General features: G+C 35.6%; 1 protein-coding gene across 9 annotated transcripts in view; it reads right to left on the minus strand.

The window, feature by feature from the left end:
• ERBIN (erbb2 interacting protein) overlaps positions 1-25215 on the minus strand; it is a 115128-nt gene that overhangs the window by 29185 nt on the left and 60728 nt on the right. For 8 of the 9 annotated variants that reach the window (XM_014881373.2, XM_088157198.1, XM_088157194.1 and 5 more), the window contains 9 exons: positions 17099-17177; positions 16285-16374; positions 10173-10229; positions 6013-6076; positions 4397-4471; positions 2993-3137; positions 2458-2530; positions 1298-1427; positions 856-971 (listed from right to left, as the gene is read on the minus strand). In XM_014881373.2, the coding sequence (XP_014736859.1) occupies positions 856-971; positions 1298-1427; positions 2458-2530; positions 2993-3137; positions 4397-4471; positions 6013-6076; positions 10173-10229; positions 16285-16374; positions 17099-17177 (829 nt within the window). Of the gene's footprint in view, positions 1-855; positions 972-1297; positions 1428-2453; positions 2531-2992; positions 3138-4396; positions 4472-6012; positions 6077-10172; positions 10230-16284; positions 16375-17098; positions 17178-25215 lie in introns of those variants that run through there. The other variant, XM_088157199.1, reaches the window with a different exon arrangement.

Consider the following 25215-nt stretch of genomic DNA (forward strand, 5'->3'; position numbering starts at 1 on the left):
AACTTAATAAAAACTGAGAACTGAAAGGCTACAGCATGTAATTTAAATTCAAATTTAAAATAATCCAAACAAACAAGAAAAACTTATATCTGCCCAGTTTAGCAAGTAGCTTAAAACAAATAATTTACATTGTAACTTGAACTTTAACTCGACTGGGTGACTTGAATACAAAGACAATTAATGTGAATTAATAAATCTGAATCCTCACCATTTTATCACCATTTATGCCAATTAAGGAAAAATGTGCTACATCTGAAAATCAGATTTTTTCTCAAAGATACATGTATGGGGAAGGGGCTGTCCTGTGTAATGGGTGTTCTGACATTAATGGATAAATAAGCCACAGACAGAGTACAGAGAAGCTGGATTGAAGAACAGGAGGGTGTGCTCTGCTAGACTTCTCTCTCCCAGTATACTTCAATTCTATAAACCAACAATTCCCCAAAGCTAAATGTTTCGTCTGTTTTTAATGACCATCTCGAATAAAACACAACTCTTTTCCTCCTTCCACAGAACACACGCTATCCTATGGTACAGTTGGGTGCTCCATATGCAATACAAGAAGCTATTAATCTTTAAGTAAGAATCAAAAGTTTTATGCAAATAACCAAAGTAATTCCTTAGAAAAACACGAATATAGTGAAGCTGCACTCGAATGCATTTGCCCATTCATTAAAATAAAGATAGCTTAATATAATGGAACTGCAAGATCCAGAATATGACAATAATTCATTAAATACATCTCAGTCAGCTTCTGAGCTATGTGTGAGATAAAGAAAGATAGCCATTATGTATTAATAACAATCCCTCTACATTGCATTTTATACAACTTCTACTTGAGAAGGATTCACAAACCTATTGTCACTCAGATTGATGACTTTTAATTTCTGCATATCACCCATTTCTTCAGGGAGAAATTCAAGCTTATTAGAATGCAGAAACAATACTGTAACATGTTTCCAGTTTCCAATCTGAAAAAAAAAGCCCCACAATGAATTTAATTAATCTTCACAACAAATATGAAAAATTTTAAAACCATTAGTATTGAGAGTATTTTGTCTTGAAAGTTATTCTTAGATACTAACCTTTTAGTTTCAATACATAGCAACGAATTCCTACTTGTTGCTTAAAAAATCAAATTTTATTATTTATAAACTTGTATATTTGTATACATCCTCCTTTGAAAACATACACAAAATAATTCCTCTCAAAAATTAGTAACTGGCTGCTCATAAGTTGCACAGACTACATAAACACATTAAAATATTCATTTTGTAGACTTCCAATAAATACATACCTCTGATGGCAACTGAGTTAAAAAGTTATGATCTGCAGCAAATGTTCTTATATTTGAGAGCTGACCAACAGATGAAGGCAATGTTTCAATCTCGTTGAAACTACAGTCCAGTTCTTCTACTGATATTAACCTGAAAAAAAAAAAATTAACTCCTCTATACAGATTAATTAATCCAACATTAATTGAATACTTGCAGTTTAAATGAAGTTAATATCACCATTAATTATTTCAAATGTAGCTCAAAATAAACCCTAAAGAATTAAAATCCAAGAAGAATCCTTTACTGATGGCCTAAAATGTGTTTTAGGGTGAGTGTTTTTTCCTGTCAGTTGATTGCAGGTTTTTTTTGTTCTGTTTTGAGCTTGCCTATTTTTTAAAAATCTCCTTTACACTGTCCTCACAATGAAAACAGTGAGGCCAGCAACACTGAGTGCTTGTGTAGTACATGACAACATGGCAGTGTAAGGCATTAAGAACATTCAGAATGAGACAGACTATAAAATCAGAGCCGAGTGCAGTTTTTGAACAAGCAAACAATTTCAAGAGTACTTTGTAAACTCTGACAACAAAAGACAACCTATATTAATTAAAATATATGAAAAAAATTAGAAGAAATTGTACATTTGTACAGCACTTAATTGTGAGCCAATTGTTTTTGCTATTATTTGCAAGTTTTAAATTAAATTGCTAAACACCAAAATATATATTAAAAAAACTTGCTGATTGACAGCTAAAAATTCTCCACATATATATACATATAAGAAGATAAATACATGTTCATATTTACTTTTTACAAGATTTTTGAGATTGGGCAATCATTTGCAGTATCTACCACAGCCAAGTCACTGTCAAAAATAAAGCAATTTCAGGAAGCTAACTGACCCTTTAAGAATCTTGTTTTCTGTCACAGTCAATTTTTGCTTTATAGATTGATCGCTGCATTAAGTAAGGAACATATGTCCTTTGGTATTAAGCAATATGAACATATATGCTGCAAACTAGAACTAAGATATGAAAACGCTTTTTAAAAATTGTAGCAGGACATTAACATTTAGAAGAAATTAAATCAAGTAGCTACTAAAAATTCCAAAAGAGGAGCCAATGTTACAGAAAAGTGTTCAGAAAGTCAATTTAACTTCTTATTTTGGTGAAATACCTACCCTCCTATGGAGTCGGGCAAATAAATTAACTGGTTTTCATCAATTTTAAGTGTTGTCACCTTTTTCAGAGAACCTATAATAGGAACAAAGAAATCAAAATGGACATTTGAGTTCATTATGCTGAGTTTTAAATTTAAATTAAGAGGGGAAAAACTCCAACATTATGGGTAAGCAACCACATCTCCATTCCCTGGCATGCTCATAGTGCTGTATTCTTAAGGAAATAAGGAGATGAGCTTACAGAACATATTTGCCAGTTTATAGTGTGTCAACCATTTGGGGAGGTGAGTGGGGGCAGGGAGAAATAGTTTTTTTTCTGATAGAGCGCAGTTTTTCATCCATTTACTAACTACTTTATAAAGTAAAGAATGGTCCAAAACAATTATAAGTTATTATTCAGCCATATATTACAGTTTTATCAAGAACTGGCACTTCTACTCAACTGAAACAGATCTAGAATGTCATTTTTGCATTTTAAGTGCTCTGTGTCTGAACTACAGGCTTTTAAAAACATGAATTCACTTATAATACAAACCAATAGACTCTGGCAGTTGCTGAAGTGAGTTACTGGATAACAGTAGGTCTTGTAGGCTTTCACAACCTGAAATACCTTCCTCGACAACTTCAATGTTGTTTTTAGAAACATCCAAGTATGTCAGTTGTTTCAAAGTGCCTATAAACTAAAAGTAAGAGAAAATAATGTGTTCTAGAAAGCACGAGTTCAAAACAAAAAATCCAGCAGATTTGACCTCTCAAGTGTAATGCCAGAGGAAAAGAATTAGAGTACCGAAATACAATTTTATGCAACACACAGAAATTTTCAAATGAAGTATTTTGTGCAGATAAGCACAGCTGATGGTTTTGTGCACACAGAAACCCCACAGTAGCTCTACAGGTCCCTAAAGTCAGTCTTCTGCACATTCAACGATTTGATTCAGTTAGTGTGAATCAAGTAATTGAAGCTTTAGAACAGACTTCAGAAAGAGACACATAGTGAAGACATCATTATGCTCCAGTAGACTTTTAATGCTTTTTAATGCCTTTCGTGTAAAACTGTATCCTCAAAAACAATGATGAAATCCTAACTGTACTAAACTGAAAGAAACAAGGCAAAATATAAGATTGTATTACCATTCCATATGCATCAAACATAGGCTTGAAAATTCATGCACACTACCCTATTAAAATCTTCATTTTCAGAAATACAGTTTTATTTTACTGCAAAACACAGTTCAGCTTGTATTTTGCAATCAAACCACTCAACTGTCTAAGAATTAGCTGACAGAAAAACAGTAGCAAAAACTACTGCTCAGGCAGGAAGGCCACATTTCACAAGACTGCTCATGATTTTGAGATTGAAAACAAGCCAACTGCTTCCCAAACTTCAAATACTCATTTATTAGTTTGCTACAGCTTCAGCAAAGGTTCTCAAGTACTGTAATAATAGGTCAGCCTGGACCACATGTAATCCTGAAAGACGTCAGGAACCCATACAAAGTCAACAGACTGTTTTCTCAGGAATTGGCTATGCTCCCTGTTTACACAGGACCAGAACTGGCACTGCTTGTTTTATGGCTGTGACCAGTAAAAATCCACACAACATATTTATCCTGTATATTCCTGCTTGCTGTCTAACATAGAATAATCCCTTTTTTGGAACCTAAATTTGATTTAAGATTTGTACTAGTTTTCCTGAATTGTAACTTAATTTTTAGATGAGAAATATATAACTTTCAACGAAAAACACTCCAAAAAGCTGGGAATGCAACTCTCATGATCAATGATAATTTTTAAGTGGACTAAGCATTTAAGCACCATTTAGCCTTTTGGCTTTAAGTAACACTGACTTATATAGCAACTTCAACATACATGATCTCTGACAAAGTAAGTACCTGTGTAATTTAAAATACTCTATGTTTAACATGGCAAAAGAACTTACCCCAGGAATAAGTGTTAATCTATTACCATCCATCCAAAATTCCTTTAATCCACTCAGTTGTTCAAGTACTTCAGGCTGTAATGGGAAGCCATTTTTTAAAAAATCTTATGAAAAAACCCCAGTGAACGGCAAAAACAACTCCAGTGATTTGTCTATTGCAACTTTAGTACTGTGTTTCTGTAGCTGTTATACCCACTTTTTTCACTGGGTCATCAAAGAAAACCCAGGTAATTAATTTTGAAATTAAAATATATACCAGATATACTAAAACTTCGAATAACTTGACCACAGTACTAAACTATCTTTAGAGAAAGGCTTTCTGTTGGTTTGCTGTCTTTTGCAGAAAGTATTACTTTTCAACAGACACAAACTGTAAGTACATGTTACATGTAAGAATTTGATGGAGGAAGTCTAAAAACCCTTAAATTTCATCAACTCAGAGGAACTGTTTTTCAAAAAGCCCAGTGATTTTTTGGTTTGGGGGAAAATCAAAACAAATTTCATTTTTCTATCAACAAAGGGTGCATCTCCATGATACAAGCAAACCACACCATCCATAAAATGAAGTGCGGGATTGTGTTTCCACTACAACTTATTGTTAAAAGTGCTTGTTTATCAGGGAAAGACCCCTTCTTGGTAAACATGCATGCTGCATATGCTTTCCTTTTTAAACTTCCTTTCTGAGAAAGTAATACAACAGAGATACTACAGCACCTTAAAAAGTAAAGCCAAGTTCAGATAAATCCTTAGTAAGTTTTGTTATACAGTAAATAGACATGATTTCTGCTTAAGTTGCAGTCCTGACTCTCAACTCATTTTCCTTTCAGTTTAAGGTTCCCACACAAATATCTACCCTGTGATGAGAATATGGTAGTCATGGTAAGGGCTAGATGTTTAACTATAATAATGAAAAGTTCCTTAAATACACTCCCCTATTTTCCAAACCATATCACTAGGCAAGTGTTCAGCTCTGCATATTCTACTAGTGATGCACAACGGCTTGACTCTATTGTGTTGCAGGTCAGCAAGTTTCATTATACTTCTATTTCAATTCCTTTACCCAAGAAAGTACTTGTAAAAAAGCAGAGTTATGTTATGTGACTCTTAAATACAAGATATATTTGCCTGGGAGACGACAAACAGGAAACAAGTCAATATATGCTGAAGGAAAATTCAGAGCACCTCAACTGTAAATACTGCTTTGAACAACATTCAAATTTAATAGCCCTTGGATCTAAAGAGTTCGTGCACAATAATAAAAGCAGTTTACGCACAAAATTGTAACATTCAATACATGATAATCAATAAGTGTTTAGAATTTGTTCCAAGCCAAACCCTTATGTTTATAATACAAACACGTATTACTCTTAATAATTTACCAGTACAGTAACCACACTACGTAACAGAGTGTTATTTTTAAATGGAGTGGATCATTCATTCATAAGATCACACACACACATTTCACAATGGGCTCCATGAAGTAGTATAAGGTATAAATAATTCTTAGTAGCAGAATCCTTGAGATGATGTTCATGTTTTCATATTTGTTAAAAACAGATCAAAGGATAAAGAGATTTATAAAAGATGCAGAGCTCTTTTACTAAGGCAAAACTCACCACTTCTGTGAATTCATTACTTCCTAAGTCCAGTCTCTCCAACTGAGTCAGTCTGGACATGGTTCTGCACAGGAAGGGGATTAATAAAAAAATTAGGTCTAAGAAAATACTAGCTACACCAAATCTTACAGATTTACAAAAATCTAAGAAAATACTAGCTACACCAAATCTTACAGATTTACAAAAATCTAGTAATCAGTATTAAGTAATGATGCTATTCTGTAACTGGAATGATATCTAATTACAGATAAATTTTTCACACGCTGGTCAACCAGGCACATATTACTGATCCTGTACACTGCTGAGTGTCACACAAAGAATACAATGAAACACAATTGAGGCTGCAAGATGAGCTTGCAAAAACTAAAGAACAGTAAAGAAATATTCATGATAAAGGGTAATGCAGTGGCCCATCTCTTCTTTTGAGTGCTTCAGCTTTTTACATACACAGTATGTCCCTTCAGCAGTCAAAGGTTGGTTAACTAGAAGTTTTCTTCTCAAAGAAAGACTACTGCCCAGTGATCAGTTAAAACAGAGAAAAGCACTGTTGAATCACACTATCCAACCCCACCTTTTAATCTCTCCAGGCTGCTATGTTGCATCCATGTCATGTGGTTTGTAACCCTAATTATTTCTTTAGCCATACATTAAATGAGATTCCTAAATCAGGTTTTGTGACACATCCATACTCTTTAAGCTAACTTAAGGCAAATATTTAATCAATGTCTGAAGTAAAAGTAAAATCTATTACTTCAAGCTGTGTTTTGGAAACATTTTTCTTCTATGTAAGTTCACTTTGGGGATTCCATAGGGATTATCTACCACTGTACATGGTGGTCTACACAGTGGATACTTCACAGTCAGCAGCAGTTCTACCTGGAAGTATTTATTGCAAGACTGTGAATTCCTCATATGAAATAATATTCACGTATTTATTTAATAACAGATTTTCACAGAATGATTAATAGTATCTAAAACTTTCATATATAAACTGCAATGGGGTACATACTATAAAAATCTGGAAAATTAAATATAAGAGCTCCTAAATGGTAGAGTCTTGTATACTGTCAGAATACCACTCTAGTTTCTTCAAGAAACAATTGCATGCGTGTAAGATGCTCTATGAAGCTATTCAAAGCTTCAGTTTTTCTTCAAATACAGTAAGATCCACAGTTACTCTGAACATACAGTTCAAAAATAATATATTGGAAAAAATATTTACTGAAAGTTATTTCATGAATAATATTAATAATTTCATTAAATTATCTCCAAGAAAGAGACTCACCATTTGTTTAGAAATTTGATTTTCATGACATTGGAGTAATTAAGCTGGGAACAAACTAGGAATTTAGTGTAAGTAGGTAAAGACCAAGACAAAAGCAGCAGAAGCATTTTTTGCACAGTACAAATAGTATACTTAGGCTTTGAAGGAAAGCCTCTAGCAAACATTCCTACTGTCCTAGATAAAGAAATAAAAAACCAATAAAATATGAAGACTACTTTCAGAAGACTCTAAGAAACAAATTCCCTCATTTCTTGAAGCTAATGAACAGGATGATTATCAGTAAACTAACATTCTTTTTCAATTTCTAACTAAACTTATCTGAGTCCCTCTGAAATCCTGCAGAAGATTGATCTCTCAAAGTTTTGTGATACCATGTCAATACCAATTTTAGTGCTATATGTTCCTAACAAATTTGCCCCAAAGAGTCTCCCAGAAGCACTGCTAAAGAACTCCTTTAAAAGGATCTAACACAGCATTCTGTAGCTTTTGAAACTTCATAGACTATACTATGGAAACCAATGTTATGTAAAGCTGACAGGATAACAAGATAACTTTATTGATTTGGGGCCCTTTATTTCACTTGCCAAAATGACTGTGATCTAGCAAACACATCCACTCAACTACAAAACATACACAAACGTGTTTGCAAGATGATGGTCTCCAAAATATTCCCTCCTTTCCCCTCTGTTTGCATAATAGGTATTTTAGAATATTTCAGATATTCTAAGACTAACATCTCCTTGCTTTCCTGTATTACTTGTAGAGAAGTACCTTCAGACAAAATAAAAACAAGGCTTCCAATAATTTATGGTAGCAGGAAAATTCAATGCCAAATGATGTTGAAACAAACATTATCTATATCATGGAATTACACCTATTTTCATCTTTAACATGGCGCTGTGTAATCCCTCCCATAAACTGAAAGCCTCTTTCATAATTCATATTATTGAACTTGGCATCAATTCAACTCAATACTAAGGGATCAGATAGCCTAAATTATGCCTCAAATTCTGCTGTTGTAGACAGACAGCTTCACTAAGGTTAACACTACAGTTTACGTGGAGTGACATAAAATTCAAGGGGATGAATGTGATGGCAAGATTGGGCCTTGAATCATGATAATTATACTTTCAAATAATTTGCTTCTTTCTAAAAAGCTTACTCTTTTTGTTGACAATTAGGCCATAGAAGCTTAAAAAAATGAAAAAAAAAGTAGAATACTTTTACTGGATCATCTTCCCAATTTACCTATCAGAAAAATGCCTCTAAAATAGTTTCTGTGTGTTTTTGGTTTCCTTTCAGAAATAGTTTCATCCAGCTGTTTTGCATTACAATGCTGCCACTTGCAGTTTCTGGCTGTGGATTAGCTCCAAACAAAATGATACATATTTGGCATAAAGTTTGGCATAAAGCGAGGTTGATGTAGTGTGTTGGCATTGATTACCCATTTTGATTAACATTCTTTCAAGTACTTCATACTTATGTGGCAAAAATTATGTGCATGTTTTACTCAGAAAGAGGGCTAGTTTGATGCTATTTATCCAAATACATTTCTAATTACAAATAGGATATTAGAAAGATGAGAGTTAGAGGAAAACAAGAAAACATATTGGTATTCTACAGTAAAAATACTAGGACCTACTGCTATATCTTATTAACATCAAAAAACTGCTTTGAATTTTCTACACTTTTTAAAGCTGTATAGCATCTTCTATAAGAGTACCAGAATAGAATAATGAAGCTGCAGCTCAGCATGTACTATAGATTATTATGCAAGTGAAACAGGACTTCTTCATGACAGTTGCTGTTCAGTTTTCAATCAAAAATAGAACTCTAAAAACTCTGAAATCAACAAAAAGTTTCCCAGCACCTTCAACAAAGGATGTGTCTGACTTAAACACGTTAAAGCATATATTATTGTCTCATCACTACAAGAGTAAACTACATTTTTAGAAATATTTCATGTGATTCATGCTGTTAGTGTTAATTATGGCAATTAAGGTCAGAATGGTCTTATAAACAAAATCTGTATCAGCTGGAAGTTTTAATTATAGCTACTGTTCCTCAGTTGGGAGTAACTTAATTTAGAGAGCTACCACTCTAAATTACATGTCCTCTAATTTTTTTCTGCTGAAAACCAGTGATAGCAAAGAGAGCCAAAGAGAATTGAGAGTATTTATACCACAGAATGCTTCACACTTTGAAGATTTAATTCACACTTTCTGATGCTGTACATGTCATTCCAGATATGAGTTCTGGCTTGTTTATACAGCAGACTCAACAGTACAGTATCTAGGCACTTAAAAAGGGAATCCCAATAGAACATAACCCTTGATCATGTCTTAGGCATATAAATAACTACAGCCACTAAAAAAACTGGCTGTTGTATTTGAAGACCTGGCAATTTCCACTTCAGCTTACTGTACGCAAGTGCCTCCTAGCATGAGTTGGACAGAGTGAATATTCAATTGTTAGAGTCTCCTCTTCACCAAAATTACTTACATCCACCAAAAGCAGCAACGCTACCAATTTCTGTTGCCAGAGAAAGATCACTTTTACAGTACACACAACACAGTAATGACTCTGCAGGTGGCTATTTACATCCCATCTTTGGGATCTGTTTCTTTCTTCATCGACCTCTTATATCTTTGTTAACCTGCTTGGAGCTCCAGAGTCTCAGATGGAAAATTCTGAGCATTGCTCTTGTTCATAGAAACAGCAGGAACTGCATCACCATCAGCCTGGGCTTGTTTGATGAAGTGAGTGAGAATTGCAAGGCAGGGATTAGAAAAATGCCAGATTTTAGGAGAGAGGTACAACTGGATTAATGTTAAAACAAATGCTGTAGGAATTTCTATAACTTTACTATACTTACTTTGGCAATATTTTTAACTGGTTTTCTCTAAGTTCCAATATCTGGAGTTTAGTTAATCTGTAACAGAAAGGCATAACAAATTACTACAATATTCTGTATTTAATAACAAAAGCAATCTCTGAACTTACTTATACTACAGAATTAAGTGAAAAATAATCGAAGTTTGAAATTTTTTCCTGTAACATTAAGGTGAAATTTTGTGCAAAATTTCCATGTTATCTTAAATTCATTGGCTGGAGTTTGATTTTGGTAAAGCAACAAACAAACTAGATCCTGCCTGCTTTTCTGCACCTGTTAGAATACATTTGTTTTCATTAATCCCAAAGATTTTTAATCACTTCACTGGATAAATAATGGGTACATGTTATCATTAAAATGAAAAGTACACAGGAAATAACAAAAAGGTAGGATCGCTTTATGCAATTAAAGATGTTCAATTTCTACTACTGGCAATGTATCAAGGACTTTAATACAAAAAGCCTTATCTGAGGAATATCTGTAGTCTTCTACCTGATATCTTAAATTAATCTTGGATTTCCTTCCATATTCTTTCAAATCAGCTTCTGAATCCATTTTGATATTTCTGTTAGAAGGTGGTGTGACCTTTTTTCCAGTAAATCCTTGGTTGCAACTGCTTAGCCAAGGTTAAGTTCCAAGCAGTTTTTACATACAAACAAGATACCATTCCCAGGGAAATTTGTTGTATTGGGAGAGAAGTGACAAAGCTCTATTTCTCAAAAAAAATAAGAAACTGATTTTGTTTAAATACAGATAGGATTGTAATGACAAGAGTTCTACATGTGATGCACTGACAGCACTTACACAACACAAAATAGGGCATTAAGGTCCCTGACTGAAATGAGCTTAGGGAGTATACCAGTCTTTCCTGAAAGTGCTTAATCAGTGTGTTGTAAGGACAGAGACAAAAACCTTTATTTTAATTAAGTGGTAAGAACTATCCTCTGTGTAGAAATAGAAAGCTGAAAACATATTTATTTTTCCTCTAGACATTGACTCATTTTTGGATGAGTTTGAAAGCAGCCATCTGCCACGTCCACAAATAACCTAAGAACGTAAGAGTCACCTTGAAAGAGAGGAGAGGTCAGTGCAGCCCAGCATTGCAAACAGCACTCACCATCTGGTAGCAACTGCTGGAGGGGAACCTCCTCCCTCCTACTTCTAAAAAACATGCAACATCCCAACATCCTAACAGTAGTGAACGAATACCCTAATAAAACCCCAATTTATTCTAATAGCACTGCTGTTCGTCTAGAACATAAGTGGGAAAGACCTCCTAGGCATCCTACCCTACCAGCACCAGAAGATAATCTAGTACAAAACACAACTTTAAGAACCCTCAGACATGAATGAATATTTTGGGCTTGATTTCTAAACCAAGCACTGCAATAGCCTTCAGCTGGTGTTTTACTTTGATGACAGGGAAGATAGCTGCACAGTTTGTAGTTTTTTCTTCACAACTCATCCATGCAGTCAACTTCTGCTGAATGCAGTGGCAGCAAATCTCCCTTCATATGCTAAACTATAAATATGCACACCCACATTTTGCTGACTTTAGCCAAAACTGACTGTATGACACTTGTAATAAGCTAATTCTGTGAACTTAAAGATTGCCTTCGGTGACAGAAATATTCATAGTTTTGTCACCTTGTTTCCTGTTCTAATCTTTCCTCAGCTAGCCTTAAGAGCCTGAAGATATAAATATCGAATTTCTTATGTGTAGAGTTTCACAGAAGCTACTATGAAAACATTCTCAACCTCTCCTGGCTGGGAGATACAGGCTGTGTTTAAACATGTAATTTTCTTCCAGTAATTGATGAGAAATACTTGGAGAGAAATACTGAAGACCTAATTCAAGTTTAAAATAATAATGCACATCAAATACTAGGCGTAGCTGTTTTTTCAGCTGCTGGTGCTAAGCATCCAGCATCCATCCAAACTGAGCATGTGAACTGCCATAAGTGATCTGAAGAAGTGGCATTTAATTTAGAAAAGAAATAGAGAACTAATTCATCTATATTAAAGGAAAAATGGAATTCATAGTGGCAGAATATATGTCACCTGGGCCATTCTGTGGTAAAGATCTGTCCTACTTGTACAGAAATATTTAATTTCTGAACTTGAAAAACCCATCACCATAGAACTATCTGCACATCACCAATGCACAAAGCTGTAACAGGTATTATTGAACTGGAAGTATACATTCTGTAATAGCTTAAAAATTATTTTATCAGTATTGTTCTTTAATCATAACCATCTTAGCCTGCTTTTAAGATGCAGCACAACTTCTCAATAAAACAAAATCTCTACATGAAAAATTTTCCAGATGATTAATATCCTTCCTAAATCTGATTTTTTTGAACAATGCCAGCTGGAAGAAATGTAAAAGAAACATACTGCAGGTACACTCAAAGCTTGCTGTGCAACAAGCAATCATTCCTTGGAAATTTAAAAATATTGCAATGAAAGATGTTCCTCACTTTATACCTCCTCTGCAGTTTTCCTAAAGCAGAATATTTTTATTTTAAATTGCTAATAAAATGCAAAGGCAAGCAGAATAAAATGTATGTATCTTGCAGGCTGCATTTACAAAAGGTTCTGCAAAACATATATATAGACATATGTAACTAAATTTGATTATCATCGTACATTTATGCAAGAAGTATCCCAAAGTAGATAGTACTAAAACCATCTACTACTACAGATACTACTGGCAAACTGTTGAGAGAGTAGATATAAAGCAAATTAATTCCAACACCACAGTGGCTCTGGAAATAATTTCCCATTATAGACAACATTCCCAAATTTTTAGAATTACACTGAAGATAAATCCTTGCTTATCTTAAATATCTTATTAGTAAATAATGTTTCCCTTTTAAAACCCTGTCATAAAACGAGCAAGCTGTGAGTTTAAAGTTTAACATGATCTGCTTATATATTTGGGTATTTAATGTAAATATACGTTATGTATTCAGATACAACAGACATGATTTTCTTAGGCAAGTATAATAATTTTCAGATATCTGTGCACTGGCAGGAAGGCTAATGCCATGATCTGTGCCAATATCAATGCATTCAAATTTGAATTTGGGAATGGAGGAAAAATCCCCCCTTTTCACCTGAGAAGTTCAAAGGAACAGGTACATCATATCAAAAGCCTAGTGACTTTTAGTAAGTCTAACAGGCTGGACAAGAACAACACCATTCAAGGACAGCAAATATACAATATTAATTAAAAAGGGGGAAAAAAGACGGCAAATTTTTGAACTCACAATTATGAAAATATTTAGCACAAATTCTGAAGATGAGAATAAAGCATGGAGATAAATCAATAAAACATTGTATGTATATATTAAAAGTGTTTTCCATTATAAAAAAATTATTTCCTAAGCTGAGTGTTAGGTTAGCGGTTAGAGGTGCTCAAAGACCCTTTCTAGGACTATCCTGTTCAATATTTTTTGATAGTAACGTTTTAGGATCAGAAAAATATTTCGCTTCGCTTATGTCACAGACAATACAGTGATTTAGTAAGGCACCATAGAGGAGAAAAAAAACCCGTACAGCCTTAAGAACTAAAAAAAATTAGAAAAAAGGACAAGATGCCTTAGCACCAAGCCAAGTACTTAGGATTTCCTTGTAGGCATCAGCCATTTCTAACTGAACTTTCCAATACCTCAGTTAATTATGTAGGAAATTACATTAGCCAGCTGCAAAAAGGATAATTGGAACACTGGAGCACAACCACAGACATTTCCAAGAGAAACAAGAAGATATCCATGACACTAGAAGCCATGAAGAGATCTCAATTCAAATTCTAAATATAGCTATAGATGTCATCATCCTCTGTCAAAAAGAAGATTAATTAAAACTGAAACCTGCTCCAAGACATATTAATATAATTAGACACAAAGGAAAACCTACCACACCAGAAGGAAACAATTTTATTTAGTCTAATAAACTGAGGAATATGAGAATATTACAAATAAAGCAGCTGAGAGAATGGGGGACAGCATTCATGAGACATGGCAGCAATTAAACTGTAGAAACAATGAACACTCAGAGAGAAAGAGACGTAAGAAACCAGGCTTCTCACCTGACACACAGAGCATAAAAACCTTGTCAGCTGTAATATGTATTGGCTTAGTTTTTAGGAGACATTATTATTGACAATCGTTGACAGTAAGAGCAGGCAACAGAACTCAGTTACCTCACACACTCCTAAATAGTGAAAAGGAATAGCTGTAAGGCCGTGCAAAAAAAAATTGCACCAAACTGGAAGAAACTGAAGGCTTGTGATTTATGAGATTGAATATTTCAAAAGCTTCTAACAGAATTTTTTATTTTTTTATAAAAGAAGTAATGCCATACTCTGAAGCAGAAGGTAAAAGACTGCACTAGAAAGTATTTATACCTACTTGTAAAATTGTGGCAGAGCAGTCTTACCACTTACAGAAGAGAAGTATTCAATGTCAAAGGGGTCTGAACCTTACTCCGAAATAGTATTTTAATATTTGTTTTCCCATTTATTTGATTTAAACATTGTCTTCCTATAGAACACCATGTATTCTATGCAACACTGTTTTAGCAGGTAAACTTACATACATGAATACTTCAAATTCATTCTCTTAGGTACACAACAGGATGCTGCAAGTCACCAGATTTTTAACAAACAAAGCAGAATTCTTCATAACTATCAACACTAAAATGGAAAACTGGCTTTCAAATTGTCTTCAGTAACTGATTTATTCTTATGATGTTAGTAATTAATGACTTCACCATTTCACTAACCATTAAGCATTACAGAAGCTGAGAGACAAAGAACAAATTATGAGAATTTTTCATGTGTATTACATGTAAGATTAACTACTTAAAGGATCAGCTGTGTCAACCTGAAGTCTTCAAGTTCCTCTGTAGTGCCTGCTTTTACTATGAAAATCTTGCCATTTGTTTAGACAATTAAAAAACAGAAAAAGCATAGACAATCATTGGAATGCCAACAAGATTATGCATATTCCAGATATTCTTCAACCTGCATCATAAGCAGCTGAATGTGTACATATAATTTGTATATATATAATTTGATAGCTGAATGTGTAGCAGATCTGCTGCTCCTAATCATTCATCAGGGAATGACCCACAACAGAGAAAAGCAAGCCAACAGCTCTGATCATAGATGACTAATAAACTAATAGCCACTAGTGGAAAGCACCTGAGCTTATGTTGCTTATTGCTCATCTCCTGATCTGCCCAACTGCTGCAGCATTATCTGGGGGCTATGCTAATCTCTTGCAAGCTGTGCTGACCTAAATATAACTATACAGCCCAAAGCAATTTTTTCACTCAGCAACATGATTGCTTAACTAATAGCTGTATTTTCTGAAAGAGATGTTTGCTGGACATGGGATGGGTCAGGAAAGTGACAATTTAGGAAAAGAGAGGATAAAATAAGAATGGAGAGGGGAAAACTGCAGAAATGGCTAAAAGCAGTGTGTGATAAGGACAGCATGACCCATGCTCATCCAGGACTTTTCCTTCTATGAGTATTACCCTTTCAGTTTTGCTTCCAAGATACTCCTATTTTACAGAAGTAGTAGATTAGTATTTATCTTGTACTAAAACTATGACATGTAACAGTTTTGCATAGTCAGTACACCATAAATATGCCAGGCTTTCCAGAAATATTCCCGACAATAAAGGACTTGAGAGTTATAGTTGTGCATGAAGTAATTTGTACATCCAAGATGGCCAGACAAGTGGAATTACAGTTGTCATTATTTACTTCACTCCAATTACTACATGACAAGCAACACAAATTTCAATAATACTAGTCTTCCTTACTTACCAGACTAATGTTGGAAAGGAAACAAGAATGTAAATGAGTTTTACGCCCTTCATAAGCATTCTGTCTGCTCTCCAGAAGTCAAAATTAAAAGCTGCTAATACAGATTCAGGACTTTTTTCCATGTAACTATTGCAAAAATCACAATGTATACTTCTTCCCTTTCTTCAGTACCCACTTTGCTTCAAACCAGAAGAAACTGCTCTGAAGAAACTTAAAAAGAAATGTAGCTATTAAGTTTCATGTTCACCTTACCTTCCAAAATTGGCTGGTAAAAACTCAAGAAAAGCATCATTCAGGTACAGCTGTGTTAGATTTAACAGTTGAGAAAATCCATCTGGCAGCCTATATAGAAGTAAAATAACATAGCACCTTAGTTTCAATTATATTCAGGGCATGAAGTGATATTTTCTTAAGCAACAGTATAGTACTGAAGTACTGATATATGAATACCTACGTATTGATAAAATTAAGGGGGTGAATTTCTTTAAAGTCACAGTAGATAGGTGTTCTCCATAAGATGAGTTTCAAAATTATTTTAAGTATTAAGAACAATGTCTACAGGCAATAAAAACTACAAATAAATGTAGTCCTGCTAAGAACTTGTGATCTCCTCACATGTAACCTGAAGAAGGTATTAATTAGAAACAACAGGGTAAACTTAAAAATACACAACCCCTTTTTTTCCCCAGAAGAGATATGTTGTATCTCTGTCAGTGGAGATTTCTGGCAAATTAATTTTGTCACTATAGCAGAAATGCATATTAAGTCATAATTAATTTTTGTTATAAAGAAAATTCCTTGCACATTTCTCTACAGTCACAGACAAGTGATGGATTTTAACAAGCTGACAAAGCTACTTGGTGTAATGAAGGATAGTCCACATAGCCTATTAACTTTGGCAAAGTACTTTAATGAGATAGCTATACTGGATCACAGTGCAACAAAGTTAATGAAGATATTTCTCAGGGAACTCAGCTCTCGCCTCCAAGGGCTGGCACATGTCTTGGGGCAAATTCGAGACTCAGTAGTATTTGCATGAAAAACATCAAAAAATGTACAAACTTACTTGGAAATTGGATTTACGCTTGCCTCAACAACTGTCAAGACTTTACAGTTTTTTATATTTTCTGGAAACTCCTGTATGCCTGCAAGATACAGAAAGAGGTAGAAAAACAGCCTTTAATTATTAAACTCCATCATATGAATAAAAATTATGCACATGAAACCACTAGCCGTAAAAACTTTGATTCATTTAGCAACTAGTGAACAGTTTTTCTGATGTCTCATGTTACATTAAAGAAATACTCTTATGCAATATAATTTTTTTGACTATACTATTCCTAAAGCTTTTCATGTTTCATATTAGCAGGAAGCTCACCAAGCTACAAACATACAGTATACTAATTCCCATTGCTTACTGCCAAGTACTGAAGTACTTGTGCTTCGGAATGTACTTAAGATGAGAAACTCTGTCCCAGTATAATTTATTTTAAAAAAGGAGAACACTTGGTAGCATGAAGTTTCCAACAGGATCTGTTTATCAAATCCATGGCTTGTATAACTCCAGGTGAAATGGTAAGGCTTCAAATATTTAAGTATTTTTACAGACTCTCAGTTCTGAACAGATATCCATCCCAAAATGTGATGTATGCTTGCTGTTAGCTTCTAGATCATTTGACAGGAGGACAAAAAACACTCCAGACACACTTATGTTTGAAAATTAAAACAATAAGCAAACTCCTTTTTTTCCAAGGTTATCTCTGAAAATGCCAGAGTGGGGCTGCATTCCACATATCTGCCAAATCTGTATTTGTCAGAAACTGATAAAGCAGGTCTTGTATATGACATATATCCACCACATCACAAGGAAATCAGTATTGAATCATTCTACCACACAAAACCTTTACCTCCATCTTTACTATATATACCATAAAATAAAAATTAGAATAAAACCACTGCTATCACAGTTGGTTTTACAATATGTTCTTATATCCTGGGACAGCTGTCTTTATTTTAAATATGTCCTAAACACAATAACCATTCATACTGATATCTCTACTTGGATTAAGAATACACTTTTGCTTGTAGCAACAAAAACCCCATATGCTAAGAAATAAAGCTAGTTTAAAATTACTCTTTTTTTCCCCATATACCAAACCTTAGATCTTTGTCTCTGAGTAAAGGCGTGTAATTTTGTTTGTGAGTGCTTTATCAGGTATGTGGAAAGTGCAACTGAACCCAAGGAAGAAGACCACTAAGAAGGAACTATACTCTATGAACACTTGTGTGCAGATTCGTGAAAGCACAAAATTTCATGCTGCTTGAAACGACATTAACAGTCCAACTGCAAAGAGAAAGACAAGGGCAGCATCACTTCAGGTTCGCAGGTGGAACTTCATGGATCTGTTCTGAGAACAAGTCATGAAGCATCAACTGCTAAGTAATATTTTTACTTACATAAGAAATTGCTGAATATTTGATGTTAGCTTAAAGCTTAACTCTATGTTTGTCAGTAACAAGACTGACCTGATATATCAGAATTTAAGAGATGGCAGTAGACAAGAAAAGCAGTGACGAAATACAAACTTTAAGCAATTGGTAGTAATGAGTGGCAAAGCCACTGTACTGACTTTTCCATAAATTCAACTAAAGTAGTGACACCATTTCTTTCAAACTAGACTTCTGGTTCTTTCTTGACAGGAACTTGCTTGCCATATTACCGTTGAAACCATTACTTTTGATTCGTAGCAGGTATTGTATTCTGTTACTGAAAGGTGAAAGGCAAGAAAAAACATGACATTCCAAAGTTAAGCCAGGTGTTTAAACACATGTAAGTATTATGGATGTTTTTAGGAGATAACATTGCTAAACTCAGAAGCAGAATGGACTGGGAAGAACAGAACCATCAGTGGTAATAAGGGCCAACATTTCTGACACTTCCTGAGTAACATACATATTCATGCATATGCACAGGTATAAATAAAAATATAGCTTTTAATATATTTATGTATATGTATGTGCGTGTGAGTGCGTGTTCATGTGTGCGAGTTCAGCCATGTGAAGTTTACTGGGTCTGTGAGTGGAGTCAAAGTACAAGATGGCAATGGGATACTAATTTAATTCATTCTTTACTCAGTACAAAACCAAAAAGGTAATTATTTTTAATATTACAAAGTTCCATTTCTGTAAAGTGTAATGTTATTTTCAAGTCCAAGAAAGACTAGGAAACTACCAAAGACAGACTAAAACTGTATCTTATCTATTGCTGTCATATACTCTTAGCACTAAGAGAAATACACTTCCAAGAAACTTAAATATATATAATCTTAATTCCAGTTGTAGCAATAAACCCCTTTCAGCAAAAAGAATATCCATACATGGAAAGTATCCAACATGAACAGTACCCTGAGCCTATAGAAATGAAGTTACAGATGATTTGTATGAAGTGACCTTCTAATGTCTGAAAAATAAATCAAGATCTCTTTATTGCTGAGGATACAAATTTACCTTCTTAAAATAAACATTTACATTAATCAGGTAAACCACTGCTAAGCTCTTCCTTGAAGGTTGAGCTGTGTCTCGGACTCACTCTTTGCCCTCAGTTTTGCTGTTTGAATCATGCTGAGATTCTCTAAGCTTAGTTTTTCTGAGAGATGGTTTCACTAGTGACCTTGGTTTGGTCCTTGGAAGAAAGATTGCTCTAGTCCAAAATATTAAACCATACGTTCGCAATATTAATACTAGTTTCCACTGTCTGTGTCATGAACTCATGCAAGCACAAAAAGCTTAAATTTGTGATAACTACCTAAAAACCAAAACACGTAGCAGATCTATGAAAGGAGAGAATGTCAATGTAAGCTTACTCTCAGAAGAAAAGCCAAATAAAATATTAGCTATCCAAATACAGACATGTTAAATCAGCATGCTTTTATACCTAATCAGAGAACACTACCATAGTCCCCTGTTTGACTATGCCTTGGGCAAGAGGAAGCAACAGTTTAACAACAAATTAACAATAGAAATTCAACTGATATGAGAAACCTAACAAAGAGGGAGCCTGGGAACTTAATTTTGCTTTCTCTTCAAGCCAGAATCATTATGGTACATGCCATCTTAACCAACCTCACTCAGTACTTCAGTACAGATAAATGGCCATCATTCAAAAGAGCACCATATTGAGAATGACAGCATGAAATATACCTATTATTTGGAATACACATTTAGAAGCTGGAGGAAAAAAAATATCAGGAGACTGCTATTCTCTACCACATGGTAGGAAGTTGCAAGTTGCATTTACGGACTGGCTATATAACAATGTTCTGACCACTCCTTTTTCCTCAGCTATACTCCTCCTGCATGCTAGAAACATACAGTTATTGCTGGATTAGTGTTCTTTTATTTCTCCCACCAAGAAAAATTCAAAAAGCAAGCAGAAAGAAGAATCGGTAAGAAGGCAGAGAGACATGAGAAAAAGATATGAGAGAATGAAAACAGGGTTGGAAAGAGCACTTTCTAAGAGGAATTGTTGCTTGTTTTTCTGCTTTTCATCTATCCTCAATGGTCTGAATCTTCTTCCCCATTAAGGAAGCTCAGCAAATCTCAAAGGATTCTGTGACCACATAATTCTTCATTCATTTTTAACAGTGTGCTAATTAATCCATTTGATAGCCAACTTAATCCTTCCACGAGCCTCTCCTTAGATGAGTACTGCAAATTGAGATCCACATTCCTTTCTAAGCCTTATTTTTCTTTTGAGGTTTTTACTGCTTTTTCTGTACACCGATATTCATGGATTATAGAAGATGGTGCAACAGATCACCTGGTCTGTTGAAACCTTATTCCACTTTCATTGAAAAGTATGATATGGACAGGTTCTTCAACATATCATTCATTTTGTACTTTATCTGGTAACAATCACTATACCCAACACATTTCAGTGGTCAATTGGTTTACAGATCACACCCACTGTTTTCCAAAAAAATACAAAACATCGTGCCTGTGGATGTGAACATCTGCAGAGCACAGTAGGAGAAAACACAATTTCCTGATCATCTTTAGCCACGAGATCCAAACTGAATTGGGAGCAAAGCTCTTTTTGTAAGTGTATTTTACCACAGAAGTTAGATTTACGTAATAGCTCTTAGCATTTACTTGTCTGTTCCTTCCTCCCTGTCTTCCCAGATTTCAAGCACTTTTAAACTTATGGGCCAGTTTCTATCAAAAACAACACCACCACAACAACAAAACCCCATCTCCTTAAACAAAAAAGAAGCAAAAAACAAAAAAACCCAAACAAAATAACACCCCCCACCAGAAAAAAACACACAAGAAACCCTCCACCATAAAAACCCAAAACAAAACAAAAAACAAAAATGAACCATTGAAATGACAAAAAAAAACAAACAAAAGTTAAAAACAAACAAATACAACAAACCAAACAGAAAAAAAAAGAAAATGTTTAAGAAAATTTGTCAGTAAGGTACGGAAAAGGAATTTAAAATTCTTGTCTGGATTATGACAGAAGAAGAAAGCATGGATCATTCAGAACTCTGCTTGGCAAAATCCCACCATCTAACCTTGTGGTGTTCAATCACAATCCAAGACCAGCTGTGGCACATGTCCAAAGGACATACCAAAAAGGTCATTTTGGGTCAACAGACCCAAGGGATTTGGGTCAACAGACAAAAATCTGGAGGTAATCTACCTCAGTTCTTGATCACATAACATGACTGAAATACAGAATTTCACCTGATTTCTAAGTGCTTGGAAAGTTATGATTTTTTTTGCATAGCCTGTCACAGCAAGTGTGCTCAAAAGTCCTTCTGCCTGGATTGAAGACTGTAAGTATAATTGGGGTCCCCCTCACCATCTTGAGTTACACTCATCTTCTCCCCCACACATCACAGTCCTCTCCTATCATTAGGGCCAGTGCAACTTGCACAGCAGGAGAAAAACTGAGACAATTTTTTCTCTTCATCAGATAAGATTTTTTCCACTCAAATACTGGCAATTCCATATCTATAGAAAATTGTGCAAGTCAGATCCACTGTTGGCAGAATCCTTGACTGCAATGGATCTCAGTGCTGACAGCCCTGTACACTCCTGCTTCAGCCCTAATGCAGATGGGGGCTTGCTCTGTGGCTCATGCTGTGGTCATACCTTAATTCAGAAACAAATGCTAAAAGTAGCAGTCCAGAAATCAGTTATAGAAACCACCTATCTTTTTTTATTTGTAGTACTATTTGTAGAGAGTTACTCCTCTTCTTACACAGAAAAAAGTCAAATGAGCTTAAATAGGAGCAAGGAAAGCGTATTGGTTCAATCCCTAAAATACAAAGCAAGAAAACCCTAACACAGGTGAGACCTCTAGAAGGTGGTGTTCCCAAAGGAGTTTGCAGCTATATCTCTCAGTCTGTAGACAATATGAGGGGAAAAAAAAATTTCTCCAAACAACAGGCACACTAAAAAGCACTCTTGGAGCAAGATATATCAAGCTACACTTGCACTTAATCCATTCTGCACCTTTGCAAGTATAGAGAACACAGAGGCAAACATACAGGTTCAGTTTGCATGAATACAAATTACCTACTTTCTTCCCTCAGCTAGTCTGTTTATACTGGGTCTAACTTCTGGACAAGCAGCTCCACTACAAAAAGAGAATCTGTTGTTTATTCTTCCCCTCACACCTCTGCTACAACTGTCCTTCAAGCCCATATGGATTTAACAGAGCAAAGTATTTTTAAGGATATATGCCACAAATCTCCCAAAGAATATGAAAGATCTGTTTGCAAAATCTGAAATTTTAAACTGAAAACTTACACTATTAGTCACAGTTTATTCTTACATATTTATGTATTTTACTTTAATGCGGGATTGCTGCATACCTTCTGAACTAAAACCAGTGCTTTTCATTATTCAAAGTAAGTAGTGTATTAGAACCCAAACAATTCAATGCACAGTACTGACACACTCATCCTTATTTTTTTGAACATTGATTCCCCTTCCCTTACTGCAGCTGGCTTCAGACCCACCAGCATCTCAGGTTTATATGAGATACAAGGGTCACCTGTATGACAGCAGTAACACCTTTCCAATTACAGTTTTGGGGTTTGTGGGTTTGGGTTTTTTATTGCTTTTCCATACATGTACTAGAACAGCTAAGATAGTGCAGCAAACATATGAGAGTGTTCCAAGCATTTCTCATCAAACCATTCCTCAGTTTTTGGAGTAAGGTCTCTCTAGGCCTGCTCTAGCCATGTCTCTTACATAATGTAAAGGAGAAGGAATGTGAATAGTAAGACAGGTTTCTCAATACTGTTCTGTGAAAAAAAAAAAGGGATAGCCAGTAATTCTTGAGTAATTCTGCCAGGCTTCTTGAAGGCATGCCTGACACACTAATTTACATAAACCAAAACATGCCAGGGCAGAGTAAAATTGCAAAATGTGGAACACTAGGAGAGTTGTTGACAACAGTTGTGGCCATAATGCTATTTTGGACAAGTTCCAAGGTTACATGGTTTTCAATCATGTCTAATTCATGGATGGAATGCTGTCAATTACCCAGAGATGCACAAAACTTAACCATTGGAAGCTGCTTTATTTTTCCCTGCCCTGTTCCCTACCACTCCGGACTGCAAAATCTGTGCTGTGCATCGGGTCACTTTTTGCTACTACATGGCAACTGTCGCTCAAAGCATACCTGTTACAAAAAAAGACACAAGTTTCTCCTTCGGTGAATTGGCGAGGTGCATAGTGACCCTCGTGCCACCACAGGTGGCTACACTAAGTTCTATGTGGGCTAAGCGCTAGGTTTGAGCTGGGCAGGGGCTTCCTGGAGTCAGGGAAAACTGAGTAACAGCTGAGAGGCCTGTGAGGACTACCAGGAAACAGCCAAGACCCAGCAGTTCTGTCAAGTGAGAGAGAGCAGCTCTGCAGTAGAGAAAGGAATAAACAGCTAGGGGCAAGCAAACATGGGAGACTTAAATGGGTCCAGTGAGTGCGAGTGACTGGGAATGTGAGGAACAGGACGTGACTTCAGAAGAAAGTGATGCAGAGGTCTTGCATGGCAGTTCCTGAGGAAAGGCACAGAGGAGGAGCCATTACATCCTAATGAGTGGTCAACATGTAACAAACCTTTCCAGCAACAAAACTGGTGTCTACCCACTGCAACAGCTGTGCTGAGCATGAATCCCGGAGAGGCCACAGCCTCCTCAGGTAGATGCCCACACCCAGATAGACCTCCTCAAGTCTCAGAGAGCCAAGCAAACCCTCAGCTGCAGGGAACGCCAGAACCTGGGAGCCCCGCTAGAACCCAAGGGCAGAGTTGAATGCCATGGGTGCAAGTGTGCCCAGACAGACAAGCTTCATTGTGTAGAATGCTCCCCAGCATACCCTCTGGGAATCCGAGCAGGCCAGTGATGCTAGTATTAAGCTCTCACACGGGCAGGGTGATATCCCCCCGCTTAAATTCTTGGGAGCTGAAGGTAAATTAACATCCGACCCTAGCAAGTAGCATCAGCTAATTCACAAAGCAAGGGAGAACAGACTGTTGTCTCAGCTCAGAGTAAGAAAAAGAATGTTCCCTGTTCTACCAATCCACCCCTAAAAATAGGTATGCTGTTCTGGAGCTAGAAGAATCTAGGATAGGTAGTTATGATCCAGAAGAAGAGAATTCTGCTGAATTGGTAGTCATCTTCAGGGTGACCGAGTTATGGCATTCCAGTACCTGAAGGTCTGTATAAGAAGGGTGGAGAGGGACCTTTTAAAAGAGCAAGTAGTGACAGTACATGGGGTGAATGGGACTACTTTTAGATTTGATGCTAGGAAGAAAGTGTTTACTGTGAGGGTGGTGAGAACTGGCTGCCCAGAGAAGCTGTGGATGCTTCCTGCCCTGGAAATATTTAAGATTTGGTTGGATGGGACTCTAAGCAACCCAGTAGTGAGACTGTCCCTGCTTCAAAGGAGTTGAGATGAAATGATCTTTGAAGTCCCTTCCAACACAAATCATTCTATTCTACGATCCTATTCTATGCTGTATTTACATGTAAATCCACATCTACAAACCCCACAATTACTTTTACAATACCTTTTCTTGTGTTACAAACGTTCCTTTTGAGTCCAGGAAGGCATTTTTAATAAACTTACTTCAGAATTTCAGATACATACACTCAAATTTCACATTCA

Source organism: Sturnus vulgaris, chromosome Z (assembly GCF_052056855.1).
Source record: "Sturnus vulgaris isolate bStuVul1 chromosome Z, bStuVul1.hap1, whole genome shotgun sequence".
NCBI lineage: Eukaryota > Metazoa > Chordata > Aves > Passeriformes > Sturnidae > Sturnus > Sturnus vulgaris.